This window comes from Artemia sp. Qi Xiang Cuo, chromosome 15 (assembly GCF_049724085.1).
Source record: "Artemia sp. Qi Xiang Cuo chromosome 15, ASM4972408v1, whole genome shotgun sequence".
NCBI lineage: Eukaryota > Metazoa > Arthropoda > Branchiopoda > Anostraca > Artemiidae > Artemia > Artemia sp. Qi Xiang Cuo.
The window spans coordinates 26697266-26720705 of NC_142808.1; the positions used below are offsets into that span (position 1 = coordinate 26697266).

At 33.0% G+C, this 23440-nt stretch overlaps 1 protein-coding gene across 1 annotated transcript in view; it reads right to left on the reverse strand.

Annotated features, from left to right (window-relative positions):
* LOC148943507 (uncharacterized) overlaps positions 1-23440 on the reverse strand; it is a 452088-nt gene that overhangs the window by 11602 nt on the left and 417046 nt on the right. The window contains exon 28 of the mRNA XM_089100994.1: positions 1920-2042. Coding sequence (XP_088957120.1) covers positions 1920-2042 — 123 coding nt within the window. The remainder of the gene's footprint in view (positions 1-1919; positions 2043-23440) is intronic.

The following is a 23440-nucleotide window of genomic DNA, read 5'->3' on the forward strand; positions in this document are numbered from 1 at the left end:
TACGTTAAAAGTAAAAAAAAATTGATTCACAAACCCCTGAATCACAAAGGCCTTTTATTTAGAATAGATAGCTATTTTTAAAGCACTAAAAAAAACTGTAGCGTAAAGACAAATGAATTGAATTTGTGGAGAACCCCCTCACTTACGGTATAATTTATGTTGGTTTTAAGTTCTAATATTCCTTCTTACATTTCAGTTGAAAAAACTTGTTTTTTTTTATTTAATTTCTGATCGTTTTTTAAATAATGCTTGAAAATCCGGCGCCCCCTTCATAGAAATTTCCCTTACCCCAAAGAAACATCCTCCACGGAAATAGTCTCAAGATTAACCCCCTCGTCTAGCCCCCCCCTCCAGAAAAAATCCTTCCTGAAAATGGTTGTATACTTCCCAATAACCAATAAATAATGCTGGCAAGTCCGGCGCCCCCTTCATGGCTATTTCCCTTCCCCCATGAAAACTTACTTCATGAACAGATCCTCAAAAATACAACCCGACCCACCCTGCCCTCCCACTACCAGAAAAAAAACCTCCTGAAAACTTCTGTATACTTCCCAATAACCAATACTATATGTTAACATTGGGTAAAGTTCATAACTTTTAGCCCTCCCTCTGGGAACTTCGGGGAATTAATTCATTCTAAAAGACATATTTATCATATTTTAGACCATGTTGAACAGAATGGCTATCTCAAAATTTTGATCGGGTGACTTTGGGAAAAAAATAAGCGTGGGAGGGGGCCTAGTTGCCCTCCATTTTTTTTGGTCACTTAAAAAGGGAACTAGACTTCTTAGTTTCCTTTCGAATGAGTCCTTCTAAGACATTATAGGAACGCGGGGTTTATCAGATCACCCCTGGGGAAAAAAAACAAAAAAAAAACAAACAAACAAACAAATAACAATACATCGGGGAATTGTCTTCTGGCAAAAAATGGAAAATTCCCCATTTTCGTATATGGACGCTTGAAACCTCTACAGCAGGGTTCTCTGATACGCTGAATAGGATGGTATGATTTTCATTACGGTTTTATAAGTTTTAGGGGGTCTTTCCTCCTTTTTTGAAAATCAGCCAAATTTTCTCAGGCGCGTAACTTTTGATGAGTAGCACTAAACTTGATGAAGATTATATGTTTGAAATCAGCATTGAAATCTGATTCTTTTGATATATCTATTGGTATCAAAAACCCGTTTTCTAGAGTTTCGGTTACCATTGAGCCGGGTCGCTCCTTACTTACAGTTCGTTACCACGAACTGTTTGAAAAACAAGTTTATTATAAAACACTTTAACCTCTAGCATATACGGTTATAAATTACCTGTCTAGGGAGGATAGTTGGGGTGGGGGTAGGGGTGTTGGTGAGAATCATGGATAAGGAATTGCGACTCAGGTTAACGGAACTCATATGTTTGCATACAAGAAAAAGCGTGTGAGAAATGCTCCTAGTGACATGAAGTCTTTAAAAGCACCTAGTATAACGAAACTAGTGCTATGAATCCCTAGCGACAGGGTGGGGAACTAAAGTTCCTTATAGTGTACCTACACTAGCGCCACAAATTTCTAGAGTCAGGGTGGAGAACTAATAGATATCTCATTGTAGCCAAATTAGCGCCACGAATTCCCAGCGGCAGGATTAAGAACACAAATTTTCCGTAGTACAGCGACACTAGCGCCACGAATCTTCTAGTGGTGGGATTGCGAACACAAATTTCCCGCAGAGAGCTACTAAAAGAGTTCTACTATTGTTAAAACTAGTTTTGTAATTTTTAAACTCAAAGATCAACAACGACAAAAAATTGCTTATAGATAAAAAAAAGAAAATAACTGAATATATAATTCAGGTCATTGTCTAAGAAAATTTTCGGTATTTTCTGATACATTCTCTTTAGGAGTTTATAATCTCTATTGAAATACGAAAACTATTTACCTGTTGTCTTTCCATTCAATTCAAGATCTATTGGTCTTGATCTCGAAGGTTTTGAAGTTCCCGCCAGTCCCGTTGTTTCTTGTAGTTGATACCAATGTGGCTGTTCATCCACTATGCCTGGATCTGCAGAACAAAACAACATATTAGCTAAAGGGTCAGAGTATAAACTGTTTTGATTCTAATGGTTAGGACCAAATCTAATTGGTCAATGCTGTTAAAATATTCTTGAAATCGGGAAAGACCTGTTGAAGGCCAGAGAGATACTGACCTTCTCTGAAAGGCTTAGAAGCGTAAAAGTTCAAGAGAAGAAATTTTTAATTTGATGTACGGATTGGCATTTTTTGCTGTTCTAATTCACTTGAGAAAAATGGGCTGTAACCCACCACCTCAAAAAACAAAAATAGCATCGTCATTTTAGATACAGATATTGTAGGGTCACCAAAACAAAGGAAATTAAAAACACGGAAGAACTGGAATATCGACAGTGACTTACATATGTATTAAGTATCCCAAGAGCTTGAATTTATATTTATTTCTAAACTTAAAATCCTACGTTTCATGATTTTAAATTATTTTCCTAAACATATAAACAACCGAATTAATTTCTTAAATTAAATCAATATATCTTTCGCGAGTTTTTCAACTGAAAGTAAAGAGCAGCATTAATACTTAAAACTGACAGAAATTATTCCATTTGTGACTGGGGGCTGACCGTTCTTCAACCCCTCCCCTCCATGCTAAAGTTTCTTAGTGCTTTAAACATGCATCTTATTCTGATTAAATGGCCCTTCGGTTTCATGAGTGGCTCTTATAGAATTGGGTCAAAATATCAAATATTAGCGTAAAGAGAAAGGTGTTAAGAATAATTGGAAAATGATAATAGTATTATAACAATTATTAGGAAATGAACGGCCTTAAACATTCATTTTGAACTTATTTTCTAGCCGGTTAAAACTTCTCATTTAAAGTGTGATAAAGGCTTTCAAAGAAATTTGTTTCACTAATCCTTAGCAGAAAGTCAACAAAATAAAAAAAATTAAACACTTGTTTCTTTAAAACGAAAAAATAAAATAAAAACTGCTTTTTGAAATAAAAAAATATTAAGTAATAATTTTCGAAAAATCATAAAAGAGAAACGCTCGATTCCTTAAAAACAAAGCTGCAATGGTAACAAAGCTGCAATGGTGTGTTCAACCCCCACCGACCCATACCGTCTTTGCTCTGTCCCAGTAACACCCACTCCGCCCGCGTGTTGCACCGTAGAGCCACTGTAGACCAACGCTTCTCTAGCACTAGAATAACTTTTTTAAGAAATTTTTTTTTTTTTTTTTTTAAAGAATCAAGCGTCAAAAGTTTAAAAAAGGAACTTTAAAAAAGAAAAAGACGAAAAATACTTAAATTAGGCTTATAAAACATAGATAAAAGAAAATTAATAAAAAGCTTCTATTTTTTTATAAGACAAAGGCAATGAAAAAAATAAAATAATAATGGGTTTATCACGTCATTTAGTTTTTAAGTTTCCGTAAAAAAGGTCCTATGAAACACATTAAAAAAGAAATTATCAAATAGAAAATTAAAAAAAAGTTAAGCTAAAAAATCTCATCAAAAATTTTCGTTAAGATAGTTATTACGGAAAAAATATTTTGAAATATTAAAAATAAATATATTATTTTTTATGTTTTACATTGTGACTCGGATAATTTTCGCAAAGTTAAGATTACATTTCTTTTTAGTCAGAAGATACATATAGATTCCTTAAATTCAGATTCTAACTTACGATGAAAGTTTTCAGCATAAAAAGAAAGCTATCTTTGTGTTTAAAATTTTTAATCTATACGTTAGCTAATTACCTTTTTCATAAGGTCATTGACTTTTCTTTAATCTTTTATAGGAAGAAGCCGACGAAGAAAAACATACAAGTTATAATTAATCTTCGTCAGAAACTTTACAGAAAAAACGGTTTTTGTAAAAGTTTTGCAATTTTACTGAAAAACTTTCGGTACTACTGTACTAAACGCACTCTTTAATATACTGCAATGAAAAACCCGAGGCATCCACTCGACAAAACCAAAGAATTGAAGCTATCTGATGTTGTATAAACAAGTATTCAGGGGTTTCTCAATCTGGGAACTATATTTAAACTGTTGTTTTTTTGGGTTTAGGAGGGGGGGGGGGATAAAGGTACCTAGGTTATGTTACATATTCAATATATGCTTTGCTTTACCCCCCCCCCCCCTATTGTGCAAATATATAACCCAAATTTGTTTCTAAACTATTATATATTTATCCTATTTTATTTCATTAGCATTAACTAAACTAGCACTATATAAAAGAGCGCGTTTAGTACAGGAGTAGCAAACTTTCCTTGTAAAAAAGTGTGTGAGCAACCATTTTTCTGCTAAAAAATTTACAGGAAGAAAGTTTCGGATGCTAATTGTGCAGATATATAAAATAAATATACTTTGTTTGCCAAAAATAAGGAGAAGCAAACGTCTTGCATAAAATGTTTTATAGGATAATGGTTTTGTAAAGGTTTTGCAACTAATTTTGCATTTACTATTTGCAACTCAGTTTACTTAATTATTTAATTAATTTTTAATATTTATTTAATTATTTAATTTATTAATAATTGTTATTATTAATAATTGTTTATAATTTATTAATAATTACTATAATTAATGATATTAACAATCATTTAATTATTTAATTAATTTTTAAAATTTATTTAATATTTCCATTTACCTAGAGAATGTACACTTCTTTGCTGAAAAAAGAGGAAGAATGATAGTTTTGCTTCAAAACTTTATAGGAGGTTTTTTTTTTAAAGGTTTTCGTAGCTAATTTTACAGTTATATAGAATAAACAGAATTTTAATTGTTGAAAAACAGTAAAAATGATTGTTTTACTTAGAAATCTTCGTAAGATAAATTTTGTAAGCTATACGAGAAATAAAAATATCCACTTTATAAATCAACCTTTCTGGGTTCCAAGGGACTGGAATAGACACGAGGCTGAGATAATTTATCAATATGATTTAGAGTAGTGGGGCCATGATTACTTCAAGCACACAGATACAAAATTAACACAGGAAACTTAAAATATGTTTGAGGATTATGTTGTTTGATGTTTCTTGGTTATTTTGTTTGATGTTGCTTGATGGTTATGTTGTTTCTTGGTTATGTTGTTTATCTTTGTTGGTTATGTTTATGATGTTTGATGGTTATGTTGTTTCTTGGTTATGTTGATGTTTGTTGGTTGTTGGTTTTGAGTGTTGGCTTTTTTGTTTGATGGTTATGTTGTGTTTATGATGTTTGATGGTTATATTTTTTGAAGTTGTTTGATGTTTGTTGGTTATGAGTATTGGTTATGTGATTAGTTAGTTATATTTGTTATGTTTGATGGTTATGTTTGTTGGTTATGTTTCTTGGCTATGTTGTGTAGATGTTGTTTGATGGTTGTTGGTTATGTCGATGTTTGTTGGTTGTTGGTTATGTTTGATGGTTATGTTGTTTGATGGTTATGTTATATTGATGTTGTTTGATGTTTGCTGGTTGTTGGTTATCTTTGATGGTTATGTTGTTTGATGGTTATTTTGTTTCTTGTTGATGTTGTTTGTTGGTTATGTGGTTCTGGTTATGTTTGTTGGTTATGGGACTTGATGGTTATGTTGGCTGTTGTATGATGGTTATGTTGGTTGTTGTTTGATGCTTATGCTGTTTGTTGGTTATGTTGGTTATGTTGTTTGATGGTTATGTTGTTTGTTGGTTATGTTGGTTATGTGATTTGTTGGTTATGTTTGCAGGATATATTTGAAATAAATGCTGTTACTACCCAATGCCACCCCTTTTCCGTGCACCACTTTGTTTCTCTGCGGCAGCCTTCTGACGTCATGGTACAGACCCTTGAACCTGTACAATGCAGTCACCTGTTTCTACCGGAGCCCTGTTTCTAAGCAAGATTTCAAGCGCTTGTTCCGTCATGTGACACACCCCTTTGAATCAGTGTGACAGTCCTCTGATGTCACGGTACACACCCCCGTTTCAAGTGCATTTTACACTACGCGACACACATTCACCTTTAAAGGGTCAAATAAGTGGAGTTACCAGCCCTCAAGCCGTCACATCTACGCGATGCGGTTACCGGTTCTATTAAAGGGAACACAGTTGCCATGACTCCGTGATACACCCCTCTGGAGTCCAATAACGTCTTACTACTTACCCCGTTTAAAACGGACGGGTCTAATATGTCTGACTTTGCGACAGGAACCCATGGGGGAATCCCCACTTATAATGTAACGAGAGCACACACCTTACGTAATTATTGTGCAACACTGCCACGTAATACTTTTTTTTCGCACGAAACCCTCAAAGCGTGTTTTTCATTAACTTAATGGCGGCACACACTTTATGTAAGGTCAGCGCATCTTATGCATAGACGGTGCATCCATCACTGCCAGATAATACCATTTTGACTTTTTCGCCCAAAAGCCTCAAGACATTTTCTTTTTCGGCGTTTCATTTTTCGCTCGAAACACCTTTCATATTTTTCTTTTTCTAGAGTTCTTGACCCCGCTAGGACGCGAAAGGTCATTCCCTTCCAATGCTACAGCGCCCCAAGCAAGTCTTCAATTAAAACATTTCCAGTATTTTGTATCTGGAACAACATTCTAGAAATAACCTATTGCATGACAGCTAAGATTCCCCATTTTTTGGCACTCGTTAGAATGATGCGTTACACTCCTAATTTGATACACTCCAGGGGAAATTTGCTCTCAATATATTAATAACAAAAATGTATTGTTTCTTTACGTGGGAAATTAGATTCCCACTATCGTGACAATACGTCCCCCCACTTTAGTATGTAATACCAGAGGAATAAGGTTGATATTAAATGCAAATTTAAGACATATTAAGAGTTTTTAAGAAAAACATCCATTTCTTTGAGTACCTATTAGATTTTCACCTCTTTCATGGGAAAAATTCCTTAATGTATCCACCCTAACTTATAAGCTGTAGTTCACCCCACAATGACATTACATGACTTCCCCCCCCTTCAACCTTGAAAAGACATCATCTCCACCAAGACATTTTTCAGGCTTTTACTATTAAAAGTTATGTCTTTAAATCCCGTGATTCAAGTTTCTTGCAACCCAAGCCAATCATGATGCCCCCACAATATACTTCACACCGCCATGGCAATTCACTCCTTTGACAACCCCCCCCCCCCAAAATGCACGTTTGAATTGAGTATTGTTAGATTTAACTCCCCCTCAATAAAAAGATTCATTTAACACCTCCACCTTATCTTTAAGGTGGAGTATACTAGTCAATGACAATGCATACCACTTTGGTAAATTATGGATGATATTACCTGACATCGCCCCTGACATCGCTACACCCCCCCCTGACATCGCTAAATCTCCCCCAAAACATCTTTCAGGCATTTCCTAATAATAAATTATGCCTTTAAATCACTTGATTCAAGTTTTTGCAACCCAAGCCTATCATGATACCACCACAAAACACCACACACCGCCATGGTATTTCACGCATTTGACACCAGACCCCACACCCCTGAGCGAGCTGATATTAGTGGTATATTTAAACCATATTAAGAAGTTTTATGGAAAAACCTGTAACAAAAATATCCATTTCTTTGAGTTAAACTTATGGATATTTAAAAGTATACTAACAATAGATTCCACCCACCCCCTAGCATTCATTTTCAGAGGGCGCCTTGATAATAGACATAATTTTTCGGCATTATTGTGGCTTATAAAAGAATAAAATATATAAACAATGGCATGAATAATTTAAGGAAAAATGAGGGGATATGAATCCAGGGGAGGAGGCGTCTGTGAAGGAGGAGAACCGTTTTCCGTCGCCAGCTCACCACTGTTGTATTTATAATTTTTTCGTTACAAAAAGCGGTAATTTTCAAGTGTATATTTATTGTTAGCTTGCCTCTGTCCACTAGGGCACCGGTCCTGCTCGTTGCCCGCCTCCGAGGAAGTGTCCAGTCCCCCCGAATGGTTTGTCTCAACCCAGGGCACATTCTTTTCAGAAAAAATATCAAGGAGAGGATCATAATATACGCAAAAAGAACCGTGTATTATAGAAAACCAGGGTTCCTAGCGTACAAGCCCTGAGGGTAGGGGAGGGGGAGTGATATTAGAAATGGATTAAAAGTGTTTTAAGAACTTTTAAGGAAAATATCCCTTTTTTCATTAAGATAAATTTATAAATATTTAACAATATCCTAAGAATATGTTCAACCCTCCTAGTAGTAAGTATTTTTAGAGAGCGCCTTGATAATAGACGTAATTTTTAGGCATTATTGTTGCTTATAAAAGAATAAAATATATAATAAATATCATGCGTAATTTAAGGAAAGATGAGGGGAGAGGACTCCAGGGGAGGAGGGGGCGTCTGCGAGGGGAGGAGACCCGTTTTTGGCTCGCTAGCTCACCACTGTTATATTTATAATTTTTTCGCTACAGAAAGTGGTAATTTTCAAGTTCATATTTATTTTTATCCCCCTCCGTCGACTAAGGGTCCCTCCTGCTTGCTGGTCGCCTCCGAGGGAGTATCCAGTCCACCGAGCGGTTTGTCTCAGTCCGTACGCAACCCGTGGCACATTTTTCAGCACAAATATCAAAATGCGCAAAGAAGGAGAAATTCTTCTTCCCACCTATCCCGCGCACTACGGGGAAGTTTGGTCAGTGTCTACTCATTTTGGGGGCAAAATCCGGGCTTCAGCTAGGCGGTAAAGGAGGTTAACAAATGGTCTTGCTTGAGATAACTTAAAAAGTCGTAATAATAGGGAAGTTATCATAGAATTTCTAGGATATGACCACCTCTGACATCACTTCATCCCTGTTTCTAGCGCTCAGCTAGAACAATTCACACCCCACGAAGCCCACCCAAGATTCCAGGCGTTCTATTACTTCTTCAGTAACGCCAACATTCTCACCCATTTTTGGCATATATTTCTTATGGAAGATTCCTGGGATTTCCGTGACCAGGTCTAATATGAATGACGCTAGTGTATCTCGCAAGCTAGATTAAAAGGACCCCATGGGGCACCAGCATGGCAAACACACACACGGGTGCTGTGTAATAACTGTGGTACATATCTTAAGCAAAGATACCTAATCGGAGAGGTTGGAAAATTAACTTGTGAGGAGGATAGGTACCCAAACCGTTAAAAAGTATACTTATGGTCCAGAGCGAAATAGTGCTGCCACACTATTTTCTCGCCGGCACCAGCCCTCCACATGGCACCAACCTTCACCCCCTAGAACATTTTCAACCTTTTTCGTCCCAAAAATAAGCTAAAGAACTCTATTAAACAACCTTTTTTTCTTGTTTTTTTTTCACTTCAACTGCAAGGACTCAATATTTCGTTGCTAGAACATGTTACTCCAAAATAATTCACACCACAGAGTATTTAAAACACTTCTCGAGCTTTCTTTGTCTTGGTAATGACTTTACAGGTTGACCGTGATTGCTACACTTTGCCCTTGATTCCTACGGTGGTCTTGATTTGTAGGGTTACCCGTGATTTCTATAGTTTGTTTCTTTTTTTTATATGAAATTGTCAGGGTTTCATTGTTATGCTAATGATTGCATAAAAATTGACCATGATTTCCACACTTTGATCACAATTTCCTTGGTCTGATCTTGATTTCCATGACTTCGTCCAGAGCTCTAGTGTTGTCTCTATCTTCTAGATGATTTTTCCTGGAATACACTTGTCTCTATCTTATGATTTTACCTGGAATACACTCCCTTTCTGGTCTTTAATATTTCACAGCGATAAGACACACTCGTTTCTCGCTTGCTGCTTTGTAAGAACGTTGGAGAGTCTGATTATTTTTTTTTCCTGGAACACCAATCATTCTTGGGTTTAATGTTTCTTGAAAATAAGCAATATTCACGTTCTGCTATCACTATGACACCAATCATCATCAGTGTAAGCGTCTTCTAACATTTGAAACATTAAAATACCCACACACACTTTCTTAGAAGTAACAATTTTTTTTGATCGTGATAACAACTTTTCTACCAGAAGTAGCAAGTTTTCCTTAACACTAACAAATCTTCTCTTGGAAGCAACAACTTTTTCCCTTCATACTAACAAGCTTTTACTTAATACAATCAAATTCCACTTATAAGTAACATTTTTCGTCAGTAATAACACGTTTTTTTGCTTGAACTAGCAAGTTTTCTGTCAAAGATACTAAATTTCTCATAGAAGTAACAATTTTTCGATATGATAACAAGTTTTCTTCCAGAAGTAGCAAGTTTTCCGTAAGACTAACAAATCTTCTCTTCGAAGCACCAACTTTTTCCCATTAGTAGTAAAAAACTTTTACTCAAACCACTCAAATTTTTCTTAGAACTAAAATTTCTTCTTAGGAGTAACAAATTTCTTCTATAGCAACAAGTTTTCCGTCAATGCCAAATATCTCATAGAAGTAACAATTTTTGTCAATGATAACAAGTTATCTGCTAGAAGTAACAAGTTTTTCTGTCAAAAATACCAAATTTTTGTTATAAGTAACAATTTTCTGTTATGATAACAAGTTTTGTGCCAGAAGTAGCAAGTTTTCCTTATTACTAACATATCTCCTCTTTGAAGTAACAACTTTTTTCCTTAATAATAACAAAATTTTACTTAAAACACCCAAATTTCTCTTGGAAGTAACATTTTTTCGTCAGTGATAACCCATTTTCTGCTTGAACTAGCAAGTTTTCACTCAAAGATATAATATTTTTTCTTAGAAGTAGCAATTTTCGTTATGATGACCAGATATCGGTTAGAAGTAACGAGTTTTCAGTCAAACATACCAAATTTTACTTGAATTGAACAATTTTTTCGTTTACGATAACGATTTTTCTGTCAGAAGTAGCAAGTTATCCTTAACACTAACAAATATTCTCATCGAAGTAGCAATTTTTCCTTAATAGTAACAACTTTTACTTAACATTATCCAATTTCTCTTGGAAATTACAGGTTTTTCCTAACAGTAGAATTTTTTTTCTAATAGCACCAAGTTTTCCGTCAAAAATAACACATTTCACATAGAAGTAACAATTTTTGTCAATGATAACAATTTTTCCGTTAGAAGTAGCAAGCTTTACTGTCAAAAATAAATTTTTTTTATTAGAAGTAATATTTTTTTGCCTATGATAACAAGTCTTCTGTCAGAAGTAGGTAACAGTAACCAATTTTCTCATCGAAGTAACAATTTTTTTCCTTAATACTAACAAACGTTTACTTAACACACTCAAACTTCTCTTGGAAGTACAAAATTTCTTCTAATAGCACCAAATTTTCCGTCAAAGGTAGCAAATTTCTCATACAAGTAACCATTTTTCGTCAATGATAACAAGTTATCTGTTAGAAGTAACATATTTTCTGTCAAAAATACAAAGTTTGTCTTAGAAGTAAGTGTTTTTTCTTCGGAGTAACACATTTCTTTCAATAACACCAAGTTTTCCTTCAAAGATAACAAATTTCTCTTAGAAGTAAACAAATTTCGTCAGTGATAATAAGTTATCTGTTAGAAGTAATAATTTCTCCGTCATACATACCAAATTTTTCGTAGAAGTAAAAAATTTTCTGCTTATGATAACAAGTCTTCTGTCAGAAGTAGCAAGTTTTTCTCAACACTAACAAATTTTCTCTTCGAAGTAACAACATTTTCCCTTAATACTGACAAACTTTTACTTAAGACACAACAAATTTCTTCTAATAGTGCCAATTTTTCCTTCAAAGGTAGCAAATTTCTCATAGAATTAACAGTTTTCCGTAAGTGATAGTAATTTATCGGCTAGATTTAACAAGATTTCTATCAATGATACCAAATTTTTCTTAGGAGATACAGTTTTTTCTTAGAAGTAACATAAGTGTACTAACAGCACCAAATTTTTTGTCAAAGATATCAAATTTCTTATCGATGTAACAATTTTTCGTCAGTGATAACAAGTTATATGTTTGGAGTAACAAGTTTTTTTGTCAAACATACCAAATTTTTCTGTGAAGTAACAAATATTTCGTTATGACAATAAGTTTACTGCCAGAAATAGCAAGTTTTCCTTAACACTAATAAATCTTCTCTTCGAAGCAGAGAAGGAGTAACAAATTTTTTTTCTTAGGAGTAACAAATTTCTTCTTAATAGCACCAAGTTTTCCGTCAATGATACCAAATTTCTCATAGAAGTAACAATTTTTGTCAATGATATCAAGTTATCTGTTAGAAATAACAAGTTTTTCTGTCAAAAATACAAAATTGTTCTTAGAAGTAACAATTATTTCGTTATGATAACAAGATTTCTGCCAAAAGTAGCAAAATTTCCTTAACACTAACATATCTTCTCTTCGAAGTAACAACTTTTTTCCTTAATACTAACAAACGTTTACTTAACACACCCAAATATCTCTTGGAAGTGACATTTTTTCGTCAGTGATAACACGGTTTCTGCTTGAACTAGCAAGTTTTCTCTCAAAGACACCAAATTTTTCTTGGAAGTAGCAATTTTTGTTATGATGACAAGTTATCTGTTAGAGGTTTACCGTAAAAGGTGGAAAATTCCACATAAAAGCAACAATTTTTCGTCAATGATAAAAAGTTATCTGTTATAAGTTACATGTGTTCTGTTAAAGATACCAAATTTCTCTTAGAAGTAACTTTTTTTCTTGGCAGTAACAAATTGCTTTTAATAGCACCAAGTTTTCCATCTTATATAACAAATTTCGCATAGAAGTAACAATTTTCGTCAGTGATAACAAGTTATCTGTTAGAAGTAACAAGTTTTTTTTACCATAGATACCGAATATTTCGCAGAAGTAACAATTTTTTTGCTTATGATAACAAGTCTTCTGTCAGAAGTAGCAAGTTTTTTCTTAACACTAAAAAATTTTCTCTTCGAAGTAACAACATTTTTCCCTTAATACTAACAAACTTTTACTTAACACTCTCAAATTTCTCGTAGAAGTAACAAATTTCTTCTAATAGTGCCAAGTTTTCCGTCAAAGCTACCAAATTTCTCATGGAAGTAGCAATTTTTTGTCAGTGATAACAAGTTAACTGTTATACGTAACAAGTCTTCTGTCAAAGATACCAAATTATCTTATTAGAAACAGGCTTCTCTTAGCAGTAACAAATTTCTTATAATAGCACCATGTTTTCCATCAAAGATAACAAATTTCTCATAGAAGTAACAATTTTTCATCAGTGATAACTAGTTATCTGTTAAATGTAACAATTTTTTTGTCAAACATACCAAATTTCTCTTAGAAGTAACATTTTTTTGCTTATAATAACAAGTCTTCTTTTAGAAGTAGCAAGTTTTTTCTTAACACTAATAAAGTTTCTCGTCGAAATAACAACATTTTTCCCTTAATGCTAACAAACTTTAACTTGACACTCTCAAATTTCTCATTGAAGTAACAAATTTCTTCTAATAGCGCCAAGTTTTCCGTCAAAGGTACTAAATTTCTCATGGAAGTAGTAATTTTTTGTCAGTGATAACAAGTTAACTGTTATACGTAACAAGTCTTCTGTCAAAGATACCAAATTTTTCTGAGAAGTAACAGGTTTATCTTAGAAGTAACAAATTTCTTCTAATAGCACCAAGTTTTCCATCAAAGATAACAAATTTCTAATAGAAGTAACAATTTTTCATCAGTGATAACTAGTTATCTGTTAGAAGTAATAAGTTCTCCGTCAAACATACCAAATTTTTTTTCTTAGAAGTAACAGTTTTTCGTTATGATAACAAGTGTTCTGTCAGAATAAGCAAGTTTTCCTTAACACTAACAAATCTTCTCTTCGAAGTATCAACTTTTTTCTTTAATACTAACAAACTTTTACCTAGCTCTATCAAATTTCTCTTAGAAGTAACAAATTTCTTCTACTAGTTAGATGAACCTAACCTAAATATAGAGAAACCTAACTTTGACAGAAAACCTGTTAAAACGGGTTACTTCTATGAGAAATTTGATAGTGTTAAGTAAAATCTTGTTAGTATTAAGGAAAAGTCGTTACTTCGATGAGAATATTTGTTAGTGTTAAGGATAAGTTGCTACTTCTGACAGAGAAATTTGTTATTATAAAAGAAAAAATTGTTAATTCCAAGACAAATTTGTTATAATTGCTGGACAACTTGGTAGTTCAAGCAGAAAACGTGTTATCAGTACCGAAAAATGTTACTTCTAAGAAAAATTTGATAGTGCTAGGTAAAACATTGTTAGTATTTAGGAAAAAAGTTGATACTTCGAAGAGAAAATTTTTTAGTGTTAAGGAAACTTACTACTTCTGCCAGAAATCTTTCTATCATAACGAAAAAATCGTTACTTCTAAGAAAAATTTGGTATGTTTAACAGTAAAATTGTTACTTTTAACAGATAAGTTGTTATCAATGACGAAAACTTGTTACTTCTATGCGAAATTTGTTATATTTGATGGAAAACTTGGTGCTATTAGAAGCAATTTGTTACTGCCAAGAAAAATCAGTTACTTCTAAGAGAAATTTGGTATCTTTAACAGAATACATGTAACTTCTAACAGATAAATTGTTATCATTGACGAAAAATTCTTACTTTTATGAGGAATTTTCTACCTTTGACGGTAAATTTGGTGCTATTAAAAGAAATTTGTTACTTCCAAGAGAAAATTGAGTGTGTTAAGTAAAAGTTTATTACTATTTAGGATAAAAGTTGTTAATTCAATTAGAAGATTTGTTATTGCTAAGGATAACTTGCTACTTCTGACAGAAGACTTGTTATCATAGACAAAAAAAAATGTTACTTCTAATAAAATGTTTTTATCTTTGACCAAAAAACTTGCTATTTTTAACGGAAAAATTGTTATCATTTACAAAAATTGTTACTTCTATTTGAAATGTGTTATCGCTGACGGAAAACTTGGTGCTATTAGGAAAATAATTGTTACTGTTATTTCTAAGAGAAATTTTGATAATGTAAAGTAAAAGTTTGTTAGTATTAAATAAAAATTGTTACTTTAATGTGAAAACTTGTTAGTATTAAGGATAAAATGCTATTTCTGACAGAAAAATTGTTATCATAAACGAAAAAATTGTGAATTCCAAGAAAAATTTGGTATGTTTGACTGAAAACGTGTTACTTCTAACAAATAACTTGTCATAATAGCGAAAATCGCTACTTCTAAGAAAAAGTTTGTATCTTTGAAAGAAAACTTGCTAGTTCAAGCAGAAAACGTGTTATCACTGACGAATAAATGTTATTTCTAAGAGAAATTTGATTGTTTAAGTAAAATTTTGTTAGTATCAAGGAAAAAAGCTGTTAATTCGATGGGAAGAAAAGATTTGTTACTGTTAACGATAAATTGCTAGTTCTGGCAGAAAACTTGTTATCATAACGAAAAATTTTTGCTTCTAAGAAAACTTTGGTATTTTTGACAGAAAAACTTGTTATTTCTAACAGAAATCTTGTTATCACTGACAAAAAAATTGTTACTTCTATGAGAAATTTGTTATCTTTGACGGAAAACTTGGTGCTATTAGAAGAAATTTGTTACTCCTAGGAAAAAAACTGTTACTTCTAAGAAAAATTTGAGTGCGTTGAGTAAAAGTTTGTTACTAATAAGGGGAAAAAGTTGTTGCTTCGAAGAGAAGATTTGTTAGTGTTAAGGAAAACTTGCTACTTCTGGCAGAAATCTTGTTATCATAACGAAAAATTGTTATTTCTATGAGAAATTTGGTATCTTTGACAGAAAACTTGCTAGTTCAAGCATAAAACTTGTTATCATAACGAAAAAATTGTTTCTTCTAAGAAAAATTTGGTATGTTGGATAGAAAAACTTGTTACTTCTAACAGAAAAGTTGTTATCATTCACAAAAATTTTTACTTCTGTGATAAATTTGGTATCTTTGACGGAAAACGTAGTGCTATTAGAAGAAATTTGTTACCCCTAAGAAGAAAAACTGTTACTTCTAGGAAAAATTTGAGTGCGTTGAATAAAAGTTTGTCACTACTAAGGGGAAAAAGTTGTTGCTTCCAAGAGAAGATTCGTTAGTGTTAAGGAAAACTTGCCACTTCTGGAAGAAAAGTTGTTATCACAATAAAAAAGGTATTTCTAAGAAAGTGTGTGTGGGTGTTTTAATGTTTCAAATATTAGAAGACGCTTACACTGATGATGATTGGTGTCTGAGTGATAGCAGAAAGTGATTATTTTGTTTTTTCAAAAAACATTAAACCCAAGAATGCTTGGTGTTCAAGGAAAAAAAAAATCATATTCTCTAACGAACTTAAAAAGCATCAAGTGAGAAACGACTTTGTCTTATCGCTATAAAATATTAAAGCCCAGAAAGGCAGTGTTTTCCAGGAAAAATCATATGGTACTTATCTAGATGATAGAGGCAACACTAGAAATCCGGACGAAGTCACAAAAATCAAGACCATACCAAGGAAATTGTGGTCAAAGTGTAGAAATCATGCCTGATTTCTATGCAATCATTAGTATAACAATGAAACCCAAACAATTTCATAAAAAACAAAGCAAACAATAGAAATCACGGGTAACCCTACAAATCAAGACCGCCGTAGAAATCAAGGGCAAAGTGTAAAAATCGCGGTCAACCTGTAAACTTATTACTAAGACAAAGAAGGCTAGAAAACTGTTTTAAGTACTCTGTGGCTTGAATTGCATTGTAGTAACATGTTCTAGCAATGAAATATGGAGTCCCCGAAGTTCAAGTGATAAAAAAAAACAAGAAAAAAAGGTTGTTTAATAAAGTTTTTTAGCTTATTTTTAGGACGAAAAAAGTTGAAAATGTCCTAGGGGGTGAAGGTTGATGCCATGTGGACGGCTGGTGCCGGCGTGAAAATAGTGTGACACCACTATTTCGCTCTGGACCATAAGTATACTTTTTAACGGTTCGGGTATCTATTTTTCTCGCAAGGTGATTTTCCAATCTCTCCGATTAGGTATCTTTGCTTAAGATGTGTACCGCCGTTATTACATAGCACCTGTGTGTGTGTGTGCCGTCCTGGAGCTCCATTGGGTCCCTTTAGTCTAGCTTGGGAGATACACTGGCATCATTCACATTAGACTTGCTCATGAAAATCCTCTGAATCTTATATAAAAACATTTCGCCAAAAATAAGTGTGATTTTCGGTACTACTGAAGAAATAATAGAACATCAAGAATCCTGATTGGGCCTGCCAGGGGTGTGAATCTTGGCAGGTGAGTGCTAGAAAAAGGGATGATGTGATATCAGAGGTGGTCATATCCTAGAAATTCTATGATAACTTCTCTATTATTAGTACTTTTTAAGTTATCTCGAGCAGGACCATTTTTTAACCTCCTTTATCGCCTAGATAAAGCCCGGATTTTGCCCCCGAAATGAGTAGATACTGACCAAACTCCCCCATAGTGCGCGAGATAGGTGGGAAAAAGAATTTCCCATCCTTTGCGCATTTTGATATTTTTGCTGAAAAATGTGTCCTGGGTTGCGTAAGGACTGAGACATACCGTTCGGTTGACTGGATATTCCCTCAGAGGCGACCAGCGAGCAGGCCGGATTAAACCCTAGTGGACGGAGGCGGGATAACAGTAAATATACACTTGAAAATTACCGCTTTTTATAGCAAAAAAAATATAAATATAGCAGTGATGAGCTGGCGAGCAAAAAACGGGCCTCACCGCAGACGTTCCCTCCTCCCCTGGAGTCCTCTCCCCTCATCTTTCCTTATTTTTGTTTATATATTTTATTCTTCTATAAGCCACAATAATGTCTAAGAATTACGTCTATTATCAAGGCCCTCTCTGAAAATGAATGCTACCAGGAGGGTTGAACCTATTGTTAGGATACTGTTAAATATTCATAAATTTATCTTAATGAAAAAAGGGATATTATCTAAAAGTTCTTAAAACACTTTTAATCCATGTCTAATATCATTCCCACTCCCCTACCTTCAGAGGTTGTATGCTAGGAGCCCTGATTTTCTATAATACACGGTTCCTTTTGCGTATATTATGATCCCCTTCCTGATATTTTTTTCTGAAAAATATGTGCACTTGGCTGAAACAAACCATTCGGGGCGACTGGGCACTTCCTCGGAGGTGGGCAGCTAGCAGGGCCGGCACAATAGTGGACGGAGGCATGCTAACAATAAAAATACACTTGAAAATTGCCGCTTTTTGTAACAAAAATTATCAATATAACATTGATGAGCTGGCGACGGAAAACGGGCCTCCTCCCCCACAGATGGACCCCCTCCCTTGGATTCCTCTCCCCTCGTCTTTTCTTAAATTACGCATGCTATTGTTTATATGTTTTATTCTTTTATAAGCCACAATAATGCCTAAAAATTACGTCTATTATCAAGGCGCTCTCTGAAAATGAATGCTATTAGGAGGGTTGAAGTAGGGTGTATATATGGAATTCTGATGCCTGTATAGGAATTCCACGTTCCATTGCACCTTTCCATGGCAGATTACCAGACTGGTTATTTGGCAGTGTATACTGTGGTCAAACAGGTTTTTTTCTGCTATTAATAAGAATTTCATAAGAATGTACGTCGTGAGTTCACGTGCACAATTTTTTTTCTTAAAAAACTGGTATGATATAAAGTAGTCAAACATGTTTTGGGAGCATGCAGTTTGTTATTAAGAAATTGGACACTACAATCAGAATTGTTTGATTGACATTTAAAAAGGGGTAATGAGATTTGCAAATTGGAGTGTAGGATTTGCGAATTTGATCCTATTAAGGATTGACTTGAAATAAATTTTTTTAACAAGATATGGCTGAAAAGTGTTTTCGAGGAGATGGGGTGATTGTGTACTGTATAATACACAAGTGATGTTTGGACAGTTTTGTCAATTTAAAATAGTTTAACGTTATACTATATGAAGAAGTTGATACTAAGAGGGGTGTAGATGACAAGAAAAGAATTGCAATAGCGAATAGCTTTACTTCTTCGAAGTGTTCCGTATAATACATAAGTGGTGGGGTGATGGCAGAAGGATCTCTTAGAGTACTTATAGTGATGTACGATGAGCCGAACGGCTAGAGAAAACCCCGTGTGGATGAGTTGAAATAAAAAATTTAACAAGAAATGGCTGAAAAGTGTTTTGGGGGGAGATGGGTTGATTGTGTACTGTATAATACACAAGTGATGTTTGGACAGTGTTGTCAATTCAAAATATACTTCGATTTTTTTTTAAAAGGGTTAAAGTGATTAGCAAATACGAGCGGGGATTCCCCGCGTTTTTTTTTTAATCGAAAACTAGAGATTGTCAAATTGCGTATTAAGGAATGCTTTTGTAGGGAAAGCTGTCAATCACCCGTGTGTTATCCACAGTTCCATTTTTTAAGTCTGTGCTATCAAGAGCGGTTTTTGATTTGTTTTGGAGAATTGCCTTTAGCCAACAATAGTTTAGAAATAAAAAAAATTAACAAGAAATGGCTGAAAAGTGTTTTGGGGGACAGGGGATGATTGTGTACTGTATAATACACAAGTGTTGTTTGGACAGTGTTGTCAATTTAAAATAGATAAGAAATAAAATTTTTTTAACAAGAAATGGCTTAAAAGTGTTTTGGGGGGAGACGGGTTGATTGTGTACTGTATAATACACATGTGATGTTTGGACAGTGTTGTCAATTTAAAATATACTTCGATGTGTTGTCAATTTAAAATAGTTTAGAAATAAAAGAAAAATTAACAAGAAATGGCTGAAAAGTGTTTTGGGGGGAGACGGGATGATTGTGTACTATATAATACACAAGTGATGTTTGGACAGTGTTGTCAATTTAAAATATACTTCGATCTGTTGTCAATTTAAAATAGTTAAGAAATAAAAAAATTTAACAAGAAATGCCTGAAAAGTGTTTTGGGGGGAGATGGGTTGATTGTGTACTGTATAATACACAAGTGATGTTTGGACAGTGTTGTCAATTTAACATATACTTCGATCTGTTTTCAATTTAAAATAGTTTAAAAATAAAAAATATTTAACAAGAAATGGCTGAAAAGTGTTTTTGAGGGAGATGGGTTGATTCTCTACTGTATAATACACAAGTGATGTTTGGACATTGTTGTCAATTTAAAATAGTTTAACGTTATACTATACGAAGAAGATGATACTAAAGGGGTGTAGATGACAAGAAAAGAATTGTAATAACGGATAGCTATACTTCTTCAATGTGTTCCATATAATACATAAGTGGTGGAGTGATGGGAGCGGGGTGTCTTAGAGTACTTATAGTGTGATAGTGGAGGGGGGAGTTGCGAGTACCAAGTCACATGATAGTTACGCTATTATAGAAAATAATTTCAAAGTACCAAGTCACATGCTGGTTACGCTATTATAGAAAATAATTTCAAAGTACCATGTCACATGATAGTTACGCTATTGTATAAAATAATTTCAAAGTGCCATGTCACATGATAGTTACGCTATTGTATAAAATAATTTCAAAGTACCAAGTCACATGATAGTTACGCTATTGTACAAAAAAAATTTCAAAGTACCAAGTCACATGATAGTTACGCTATTATAGAAAATAATTTCAAAGTACCATGTCACATGATAGTTACGCTATTGTATAAAATAATTTCAAAATACCAAGTCACATGATAGTTACGCTATTGTAAAAAATAATTTCAAAGTACCAAGTCACATGATAGTTACGCTATTGTAGAAAATAATTTCAAAATACCAAGTCACGTGATAGTTACGCTATTGTAGAAAATAATTTCAAAGTACCAAGTCACATGATAGTTTCGCTTTCGTAGAAAATAATTTCAAAGTACCAATTCACATTATATTTACGTGAGTATAGAATTTCATTTCAAAGTACCTAGTGATTGTATAGTTTAGCTTTTATAGAAAAAAAATTTCAAAGTACCAAATCAAATGATAGTTACTCTATTTTAAAACATAGATTCAATTAACAGAGTCAAAATATTTTTTCGCTATTGTAGAAAATAAATGCAAAGTACCATTTCACATGATAGTTACGCTATTATAGAAAATAATTTCAAAGTACCAAGTCACATGAAAGTCACGCTATTATAGAAAATAATTTCAAAGTACCAAGTCACATGATAGTTACGCTGTTGTAGAAATAAATTTCAAAGTACCAAGTCGCATGATAGTTACGTTATTACAGAAAATAAATTCAAAATACCCATTCACTTTATAGTTAATTCTTTGAAGAAAGTAAGTTAAAAGGACAAAGTTATTGGATATTTTCGATCTCGTGGAATATAATATCTAAGTACCAAGTCACAAGGTACTTAATACACTAAATAAAATAAATTCAAATTAACAAGTCACATGATAGTTACGCTATTATATAAAATAATTTCAAAGTACCAAGTCACAAGATATTTAAGCTATTGTATAGAATAAATTCAAAGTATCAAGTCAAATGATATTTACGCTATTGTATAAAATAATTTCAAAGTACCATTTCACATGATAGTTGCGCTACTATAGAAAAGAATTTTAAAGTACCAATTCGCATGAAAGTAACGCTATTTTATAAAATAAATTCAAAGTACCAATTCACATGATAGTTACGCTATTATAGAAAATAATTTCAAAGTACCATGTCACATGATAGTTACGCTGTTATATAAAAGAACTTCAAAGTAACAAGTTACATGTTAGTTACGCTATTGCAGAAATTAATTTCAAAGTACCAAGTCACATGATAGTTACGCTATTGTAGAAAACAATTTCAAAGTACCAAGTCACATGATAATTACGCTATTGTATAAAATAATTTCCAAGTACCATATCACATGATAGTTACGCTGTTATAGAAAATAATATCAAAGCACCAAGTCACATGATAGTTACGCTATTTTAGAAAATAAATTCAAAGTACCAATTCACATGATAGTTACGATATTGTAGAAAATAATTTCAAAGTACCAAGTCACATGATAGTTACGCTTTTATAGAAAATAATTTCAAAGTACCAAGTCACATGATAGTTACGCTATTATAGAAAATAATTTCAAAGTATCAAGTCACATGATAGTTACGCTATTGTAGAAAATAATTTCAAAGTACCAAGTCACATGATAGTTACGCTATTGTATAAAATAATTTCAAAGTACCAAGTCACATGATAGTTACGCTATTGTATAAAATAATTTCAAAGTACCAAGTCATATGAAAGTTACTCTATTATAGAAAATAATTTCAAAGTACCAAGTCACATGATAGTTACACTATTGTATAAAATAATTTCAAAGTACCAAGTCAGATGATAGTTACGCTATTTTATAAAATAATTTCAAAGTACCATGTCACATCATAGTTACGCTATTATATAAAATAATTTCAAAGTACCAAGTCACATGATAGTTACGCTATTGTAGAAAATAATTTCAAAGTACCAAGTCACATGAAAGTTACTCTATTGTAGAAAATAATTTCAAAGTACCAAGTTACATGAAAGTCACGCTATTGTAGAAAATAATTTCAAAGTACCAAGTCACATGAAAGTTACGCTATTATAGAAAATAATTTCAAAGTCCCAAGTCATATGATAGTTACGCTATTTGTATAAAATAATTTCAAAGTACCAAGTCACATGATAGTTACGCTATTGTAGAAAATAATTTCAAAGTACCAAGCCACATGATAGTTACGCTATTGTCGAAAATAGCGTAACTTTCATGTGACTTGGTACTTTGAAATTATTTTCTACAATAGCGTAACTATCATGTGACTTGGTACTTTGAAATTATTTTCTTTAATAGCGTAACTATCAAGTGACTTGGTACTTTGAAATTGTTTTCTATAAAAGCGTAACTATCTTGTGACTTGGTACTTTGAAATTATTTTCTACAATAGCGTAACTATCATGTGACTTGGTACTTTGAAATTATTTTCTATAATAGCGTAAATTTCATGTGACTTGGTACTTTGAAATTATTTTCTATAATCGCTTAACTATCCTGTGACTTGGTACTTTTAAATTATTTTCTACAATAGCTTAACTATTATGTGACATGGTACTTTGAAATTATTTTCTATAATAGCGTAACTGTCATGTGACTTGGTACTTTGAAATTATTTTCTATAATAGCGTAAGTATCAAATGACTTTTTGTATTGATATTATTTTCTACAAAAGATTAACTATCCTTTGACTTGGTACTTTGAAATTATTTTCTATTATAGCATAACTACTTTGTGACTCGGTCCTTTGAAATAATTTTCTACAATCGAGTACCTATCATGTGACTTGGTACTTTGATCTTATTTTCTACAATAGCGTAACTATCATGTGACTTGTTACTTTTAAATTATTTTCTTTAATAGCGTAACTATCATGTGGCTTGGTACTTTGAAATTATTTTCTACAATAGCGTAACTATCATGTGACTTGGTACTTTGAAATTATTTTCTACAATAGGGTAACTTTCATGTGACTTGGTATTTTAAAAAATTTTCTACAATAGCGTAACTATCATGTGACTTGGTACTTTGATATTATTTTCTAC